We start from the raw sequence: 9,579 nt of genomic DNA, 5'->3' as shown, positions 1-9,579 counted from the left end.
CTATATTCCTTCAATTCTTTCATCTGTTGATGTTTGTGAAGTTAAAGAGCTGAAACCTTTATTTATGCAGGTGAGATTCATCCAATTGAATTATTTCACCTACATACTAGGCAACGCCTGAAAATGTTATTTTTTCAATTTCTATACTTCTTCATGGACCAGGTAATTTATCAACAATATTTTGAGTTTGTCCAAATTTTTTGTCTACAAAAAATTTGGACAAACTCAAAATATTGTCCATTATACAAATTTCAAAATAAGAAAAATAAAATAATTTGAGATGAATAAGTCACTCAGATACCAAAATAAGATTAAAATCCCTAAATTCCACACAAGTGATGATCAAAATAGCTTCGTCTTCAAAGGTGTCACAAGTTACATAATCTCCCCGATGAACTAAAAACTATTGAAACTAATATATCTATAAATGAATTCAAAGTAAATCTAAAGAAACTTCTTCATGGACCAGGTAATTTATCAACAATATTTTATCAATAATCCAGTCGTTGTCTACAAAAATTTGGACAAACTCAAAATATTGTTGCTAAACTCTCTAAATTAAGAGTATTATTTTATATTTTCTAGATAAAACAAATAAAATAATTAGTCAATTTCTAAACAGTATGAGTGATAATTTTGTATAATTTTTACTTTCTGTGTATTTATTTGTTTCTTGTGTCTTCATGCTGTTTTGTTTGTATTATTTTGTTATATATATATTTTTTTATCTTGAAATGAGTTGTGTAATTCTTGGGAATATAATATGTACATTATATATTTGTGTATTACGTATATATTTTCAAAATAATTAAAAAAATATATATTTATAAATAAATTTTTCCACGCCTTCAAATAAGTCCCGTAAATTTGAAGAATGTGTTACGAAAATTGCTTATTTCTATAAATTATTCAAGAAATATGATTTTTTTTTTAAATATGCTTTTTAGTTTTTTGTATATCATATAAATTTCTTATCGCGATTATTGTTATCTTTTGTTTACCAACCACAAACAAGATATATGTATCTTTCGAAGTACGCGGTTAGAACTGCTTCAAATACCACACTAATATAACAATTATTTTCATAATTATCATACATTGTACTCAAGGTGCATTATCTGAGTGCGGACATTTTGTAAGCTACAGCTATTTAAAAAAGGCGGCGTTTTTTGTTTAATTTGTGTTTTTTCGTGTTTAATAGTGGTAAAACATTGTTACAGGTGAATCGAAATGGGAAATATAGTTTATTCATTAATATGGCTCTTATTACTCATTTTCATCGCATTCTGGGTGGCTGTAATATGCGCTGGATTATATATCATACTACACTGTTTAACAACTTGTTTCGACTTTTTGACGGTGAGTTTTCCCATTTTATACATTCATTGTTAACTATTTAGTTATGAGATATCAATCAAACTCCTTGGATTCGTTTTGCTTTTCCTTTTTTTGCAATCATGGAAAGCCCTTACGAAGCCGCAAGCCGCCTATGTAGGCGTCTGTAATGTAAATTATTATAAAAACTAACCCACAAGAACAGTTTTTACTTACGAGAGCGCTTTTATTTTATATTAAAAAGAATTTGTGTCTGATCCTCACGTTTCAAAATGATTAACTAAGTACGAATTTTTAGGAATAGTAATTTGAAAAATCATCAATAGTAGGTATTAATTTTGCATTTCTGTTTCGTAATGTAAGACCAAGTGAGATGAGTGAGAACAATAATGAATTACGAATACCCTCTCTCTTTGTTGTATTAATAATACCCACTCTTTGTTAAATAGACAGTTTCAGGTATTTGTTTGTTTATTTTATTATTATTATTGTATATTTGCGTTATTTTTATGTTTATGTACATTATTGTTATTCATTGTCTTTTCTAATTTTGTTGTTTCTATGTTCATTGTAATTTGTAAATATGTAACTTGTTTTCGACCGATATTATCATCTTTTAATAGAAGGCCTCAATAAAGAAAAAAGGGTCTGTTTTTCTTTTTTTTCCATTTCAAATAATATGGTTTATCTATGGTATTGAATTTGAACGTGATTGGAACTCCCGCCAAAACATAAGGTTTTTAGGATTGATGAGTTGCTTCGATTTTTGAATATTAGTTTTGTGTCGAGGATATAGCACCAATATCACACCACACTAACAATAATTTTACAACTTCCATCCGAATTATTTTGTACCTTCTTCTATAGAACCCCGCGACTTAGGTTTAAATTTAGTTTTTACGGTCGAGCTTCCGTTTTAGGGGGATTTTAACACCTTTATATACCTACCTAATTCAAACCCGTGTCAAGCTTTCGTATTTTGTTGTTTATAAATTAAATTGAAATAATTAATCTGAAATGAGTTGAATCTATCAATTTCCTCATTTGGACAGAGGATAATTTATTTTTTCATGTGCCCCTAGCTATTCAAGGACATCCAGAAGATAATATTGATCCAACACGTAAAATATTTAGGTCTTGATGATAAAACATGTCTGGAGTTCTAATTACAATTTTGAAAAGGAATTTATTGAGCCAGATACTAACTGATAAGAATATTATATGGGATGATTCGATTTAACTTATATTTTTTTACTAAACCAAAAATGTCAAACGGAATATTTCTAAAAATCAGATACTATAATATTACCGATACATCGTTCATACCGTGGAATAGTAATTAGTACCTACGTTTGGCTTCTACGAAAAAAGTTCCGGCTTTGATTCCCAACAAAGTTGTAGAGAAATATTTATTTTGTTGTTTTTTTTTACTACGGTATTTTATGATTCCACCACAGTATACGATGCTCGCGTTTATTAGTGCCACTAAGTTTTTTATGTCAAATTGATAATATAGAGGTAGGTACCTATGCAAACATCGAAAAAAAAGGCTGAAGATGATAAGAACTATGATAATTTATTTTGATTAGACCAATTTGAAAACAAAAAAAGTTACCGTGTAATACAACATGTACACAGCAAGAAAACGTTTGTTCGGTTATCTACAAGGTGTCTTATTCAGAATTTAGATCACGTTCTTATTCGGCTTTTCGACCCTTGGAGGCCGTTTACACGGGGACAATACAGTATTGTTTTGTCCTAGGACCATTTTCCACGTGTAAACAGTAATTTGTAGGACAAAACATTGTTACGAGGCATTGTCACAGAGATAGACGGGCTGGATATCTCCGCGGAACAATGATTACCACTATCGCGCGTTGGCTGCATTGTCCTCGTGTGAGCGCACTACGGACAGAATCGTATGACAGTAGGGAAAAATCCCGTTTTTTAAAACATTTTTAGAGTAATAAAGGTCTATGAAATACTGTCTAATTAAAAAAAAAAATTTGCTTTTTAGTGGCATAATTTTTTTTTTAAAAGTTGTAATTTTGAATTTCCGCAAAACGGTCACTTCATTGGCCACGCCCCTAATACGTCACGATTCATGTTTATTTGTTCCTGTCAATTCAAATTTGTTTAGAACATTATTACGAATCTTGACGTCACAACTGCCAAGGTCAAACATGTTGCGTTTTTCTAGCAACATATTTTTATGAAATTTCTTTTTTGCATTTATGTATGAGAAAATTTTCTCCACAATATCTGTATTGATTTTGAAAATACAATTAATTGTTCAAAATCCATTTCACATATTTTTATCGGTATTCGTAGTATGTGATATTTCTCTATTGCGATTTGCTCGGCGCGTGCACGTCGCTCCGCGTACTTATTCTGTCAACAATGTAGGCAGAAAATAATCCTTTTTATAATTTAGTTAGTTCTTCAACAATTGGTATAAAAAAAATATTTTTCGTGAACTCGCTTGTAATAAACGCCGGCCTGTATTCATTTTCATTTAGCATTCTGTCCTGCCCGATCGAGGTTGTCCATGGAGCTGGGACAAGACAGTATTTTGGCCTATCTATTATAATATTTTCCACGAGTAAACGCTACTTTACAAAACGGGCTGTAAATAATGTTGGAGTAATTTTATTTAAATGAAACGCATTTATATTTTTATAACACTAAATTTGTTGAAATACACATTTTTTTTACAAATTGATTGCATTTATAAGTATACATATTTAATACCGGGAATCTATATAAAACTAGTGAATAGAAAATGAATACGGAGCATTCTCTGGTTAGGATAGTCTCCACTCTAACATGGCTCAGTCTGTTCTAAAATGGAGATTGTATCTGCTGTAAGCCGAACAAGTGAAATACTAGACTTTTACCTATTTACCTAATGCAACAGAGATGGAGAACATTTTTAAAAAGGGAATACGGAAATCTCCTAGGTATTTACAGAGCTTATAACATTTCATTGACTAGGTAAAGTGATCATTTTACACATTGTAAAATTTACCATTCTATGAATGTTTGAACATCCATTTTTCTTAAAATTTTCCATCCGTTCATTTTTAGTAAAAAAAGGAAGGAATTTTAAGTAAATTAAAGCCATTATTCATCTGAACTATTGTCCTATGAGACAACTCTTGAAAGTTCATTTTTATACTTTTTGAAACATTAAAAATTATCAACAATATTTTAAGTCTATTCAAACCTTTGAAGACAAGAACTGGATTCAACCCCATTGGGAGTTATTAATATCAGTATATATATATTACAACAGAGATGAAGAACATTTTATGGAAGGGAATTTAGAAGTCTAGGCATTTATAAGTCTTGTGACCTGTCATAGACTGGCTTAATTGGCCCTTTAGACTATGTGTAACATTCGCCATTCTGTCTATGCTTAAACATCCACATTTCCTCAACTCTTCCATCTGTTGATTTTTGTGAAGTTAAAGAGCTGAAACCTTTATTGATGCCGGCGAGATTCATATGATTGAATTATTTCACCTACAAACTAGGCAACGCCTGAAAATATTTTTCAACTTTTATACTTCTTCTTGGGCCAGGGCCCTAAGTAGGCATCTTCTGGACTGGTAAACTGTATACAATATAACCTCTTTACCATTTTTTACAAGTTTTTTGGCAGGATTGAACGTATATCATTTATTCACTTTTGATTATAATTCTATATGATCTTTTTTTTAACAAAATTAATTTAAGATTCCTTCTCACTGGGGAAACCGTTCTAAGGGCTGCATAGTGTTTAAAATTACAAATACAACTAGTTTGCAAAACAGTTCATTTTCATCTTAGGAAAGTTAATTAATGGACCGAAATTAGGATTAAGCAAAAAACTCTATGCAATATAAAATGCTTAATTCCAATTTTAATCCATTAATAAACTATGTAAACATCCCTATCATGAAATTAAGGTATTGCGCTAACTTAATCAGTTACAATTTGTATTTTCCACTCTGTTGCAATTTTTATGAGTTCTTTCCCCATATTTTAAATAACAAATATCTGATCTTATCTCTCAAAAAATCTTTTCAAAATAGTTAAAAATGTAAACAATTTATAATAAAACGCTTGTTGGTCAAATTGAACAAAGTAAACAAACCAAGCAATTTTGCTGATTTTTTTATCAAAATCATTATAACATAATATTATTACAATGATAAAAATACGTTTATAGTTTTATTCCACTTTTATTTATAATTTTTTACCAGTGACCGGGTTTCATCGTGACCGACATTGTCAGGACGAAACCCGGTTAGTGGTAAAAATTTATATATAAAAGTGGAATAAAACTAAATACGTATTTTTATTATTATAATTAAAATGCAGTTCCACCAAGAAATGTCAGTAGAAAAACTCCATAACATATAATCATGTTTTTATATCGAACAGACTATAAAAAAAAAATAGGTAGTACTGACTGAAGTGAGTTGAGTTGAGTTATAAGAAAAGTGGACAAGTTATTGTTTATTGTTCTTAATGCTCCTGTTAATGATCATGAGCTATTAGGTACTTAATGAAAGAGATGATTTTGATGGGTTGACATTAAATAGTTTCTTTAGAATATAAAGTTCATAAAATTGTAAATTCAATGTACTAGTTGTGAATGGCAAATAACAAAATGTCCGTTATTTCTTATTAAATTTATCATATCTTACAATGTTTGCATCTAAATAATAAACAGTATAACTTATAAACTTATTTAAATTTGTTTTAGCCGCTGACTGATGTGTTACTGCAAGGAATACAGATGCCATTTTTCTGTGCCAAGGGAATGATGGAAGGAAAGGCACTCTTCTAGACCTGCTTCATTACTCATCAGTCTCATCATTCTTGTCAGTTTAATAAATAATATGATGTCATTGCTACAGATGAATGGTTTGAATGCTGTCCTTCGACATAGTAATAAATATTTGTGTTATTTAAATTTATAATTTATTTTTTGTAATGACAACAATTAAAGTTATTTACTAAAAGTCTTTTTGATTAGTTAAATTGTTAAAATGTATTATTTTGGCATGCATTTCGCATAAAAAACAGGATGTTTTAAAAACTTGGGTGATGTCTAACATGAGTTAAAGAAATAGATTTTTTTTAGAGAATAATAAATAAAAAAACACTACACAATTATTCATTTGTATTTAGAAAACAACAGCCATTAATAATAAAGTTCAGTGGTTTTTTTTATTTATTAATAGACTAAGTATTAAACCAAGCAGTTATTTTCTTTCTTCAAATATTTTATTATCATAGATACGATTTTTCGAGTTTTGTGTTTTTTTTTAATACTCCACGTGTGACATCACTAGTTCTATTCGATAAGTTTTTCTGATTGGCGGGTTGGCTTCCCGGAAACCGGAAATCTATCATAACGCTCTATCACTGATTGATTTAGAAGAACTTGTGACGTCATTTAAAGTAATTATTATTTTTTTGAATTTACTTTTTAGAGAAAATTCATCCTGCAATTAAATACTCTAATTTTTACCACGTGTAAGAAAACATTTTTATATCCAATTTAAAAGCAAGAACAAACCAAATTAAAAGTTTGTCAAATATTTTTAATAAAGATGGACAACTTCTTTAAGGAAGGAATTTACATTTATTTCCATCTAATTTAAGTCTACCTCGGTAGTCAGATGGCAGAAGGGACCATCTGTATTTTTTTTCTGTGTTTTAGTTTTCGAAAGTTTTAATAAATATTTCGGTTAATACACATAGAAAAAAATTAGTAAAAACAGCATTATTTAGAATGGTAATTTGTTATTTAAAAATAATACTAAAATATTTTAGTTTGTGGATTGAAGTACTGAAATTTAGTCTTATTTCAGCTCTCCTGAACATTTTTGAAAATTACAGATGGTCCCTTCTGCCATTTGACTACCGACCTGATTTTAGAATCCATTTAAATATGCTAAATAAACTATCATTTATTACAAACATTCTAAATGATTAATTTAATCGATTAAACATGAAAAATAAACTATTATTTGTTTAAATATTCAAAGTTGCTAATTTGACCGAAATCTCGGATCAATAAAAAATGTTGTGAAGCATAGAATATGTAATCTTGAAAAATGACATTTTGGCCAGTTTCTTCAATGATCTTGAGTGTTCCATTTGAAGTCACGGGTCATCTAGTTAAATTTGACACCAGGTCCAGTAATTGATGCTCCAGTTTAAAGCCATAACCTCATTTCCAGAACATTATCAAAAGACAGCCACATGATAGTTTCTTGATTAGTTTATTTGTTCGTAGATACAATGCATTTGTTGCCTCTTTCAATAATATGCAATAATAAATTTAAGGATTTAATTGTCATCTTGATTCCTGAACTATTCAAACTGAATCAATCTGATTACCAAAAAACGTGGTGCTGGCTGATTGACATTTTCACATTGGAATTCGGTTTAAATATGAATATACATTTATACAGTGCTCGATTTCAGGCGGAACGCGGCGGAACGGCGTTCCGGAACCTCTCTCTGTAAAAAAACTAAATTATTTGAAAACAGTTAAATTTAACTGATTTATTAAACTTATGTTATTATCTATTATCTATTACGGTAAATTAACTCGCAATTTATTAATAAAGCATATAATTGTAGCTCGAAGCTAACAGATAAACAGATAGACTCATCCGCCGCCGCGCACGTGCAGTATAGCTTCCTCCCCTCCAGGTTAGAGATAGACTCGTCCGTCTGGCGTCTACTCCCCACTTCGTTCATCACTAGATGCTCAGTTGCTCAGTCGTAGTCCCGTAGTCGGGAGTCCGTGTTGTCCTGTACTGTACTCTACTACGCGCTACCCACTTGCACACACGGTCTTCTTTTATTTATCTCTGTTACGTTACTGTTACGTGTTATTGTTGTGAAATAAGATGAACAAAAAGTTAACCGATTTTTTTTTACCCTCGGGTGATACTAAGAGACTTAAGCGAACCATTGATTGTGAAGACAACCTCACGCAACCATCTTCAACGACCTTACAACTGTCAACTAGCACTGAAAAGGTAACCAGTTCAGATTCTGACGAACATCACTCTAAAGAACAAGGACAAAAGGTTGAGTGTAACGACAATGCCTTGCCAGATTGTTGGACTAATTTTCAAAAAACTGAATTTTGCGAAAAATATCACTGGTTGTTAATTAAAAATGGAAAGTTAGGATGCAGTACTTGTAAAAAAGTAGGGATCTTATCTGTTAAGAAAAAAACAGGTATGAAAATTTCAAAAGAATGGGCAAATGTTGAAATAGACAGTTATGGTGACACTAAACAGAAAAAGCAAACGTCTTTAAGGAAAAAGATTTTTGACCACAAAGAGAGTGCTGGTCATAAAGCAGCTGCTGAAATCCTAACCGAAAGTAAAGACGGAAAACTGGAGAAAACTATTTTGAGACAGAACTCTCATGAAAAAGAAATAACGGGGAAAATTTTCCGAACGGCGTACAAGGTTGTTAAAGAAAATCAGTCTTTTAACAATTTTGAAACGGAAATTGATTTGCAAGAACTAAATGGGATTAACATGGGTCGCATTTTACACTCAGACAAAGCCTGTGCTAAAATTGCTTTGCATATCAGTAAGGAAATGAAGAAAACCTTTGTAGATGAAATCATTAAGAATGATACAAAACTTGGTTTGATAATTGATGAATCCACGTCCTTAAGTAATAAGTCAAGTTTAATAGTATACGTTCGGTGTTCTTTGCCTAAAACTGGTATGAGTGGCTCCACTGACGTCTTTTTGGATCTAATAGAACTAGATGGCGTTACTGCTACAGCTGTTTTTGACTCTTTGATGAACTGTCTTCGGTCTAATGGAATATCTGACGTATTTTTAAGTAATAATTTAACAAGCTTAACTTGTGATGGTGCTGCTACTATGATCGGTAAGCACAAAGGCGTTGCAACATTATTTCGTGAGAAATTTCCTTCTGTTATTGTTTGGCACTGTGCAAACCATAGACTTGAGCTGTCAGTGTCAGACGTTATTAAATCTGTTTCAGGAGTTAATAGGTTCAAATCTTTTATTGACAAACTCTATGTTGTCTATCATGCTTCACCAAAGAACAGCAGGGAACTTCGAAGCTGTGCAACTCTTTTGGATACAGAAATTTTAAAAATTGGAAGAGTCTTGAGCACCCGTTGGGTGGCATCTAGTTTTAGATCTGTGTCAGCTGTTTGGGCGTCATATGAAGCATTAGTCC

The 9,579-nt window shown here is 31.0% G+C and overlaps 1 protein-coding gene across 2 annotated transcripts; it reads left to right on the top strand.

Moving 5' to 3' along the window:
* The first annotated feature begins 1,017 nt into the window (after nucleotides 1–1,017).
* On the top strand, nucleotides 1,018–6,350 carry LOC148272185 (uncharacterized). 2 transcript variants are annotated; one of them, XM_088240404.1, is made up of 3 exons: nucleotides 1,018–1,135; nucleotides 1,221–1,359; nucleotides 6,089–6,350. In XM_088240404.1, exons 2-3 carry the CDS (start codon nucleotides 1,231–1,233, stop codon nucleotides 6,170–6,172), a joined length of 213 nt encoding a protein of 70 aa, XP_088096530.1. In that variant the 5' UTR covers nucleotides 1,018–1,135; nucleotides 1,221–1,230; the 3' UTR covers nucleotides 6,173–6,350. The 2 variants fall into 2 exon arrangements, with proteins under 2 accessions (XP_088096530.1, XP_088096531.1); XM_088240405.1 differs by lacking the exon at nucleotides 1,018–1,135 and having other exon boundaries at nucleotides 1,142–1,359.
* Nucleotides 6,351–9,579: the final 3,229 nt, after the last annotated feature.

Source organism: Micrasema longulum, unplaced genomic scaffold, assembly GCF_059751315.1.
Source record: "Micrasema longulum isolate JH-2025_06_02 unplaced genomic scaffold, ASM5975131v1 h1tg002446l, whole genome shotgun sequence".
NCBI lineage: Eukaryota > Metazoa > Arthropoda > Insecta > Trichoptera > Brachycentridae > Micrasema > Micrasema longulum.
The sequence above is the reverse complement of the archived record's forward strand: the minus strand, read 5'-3'. Positions and strand labels throughout refer to the sequence as shown.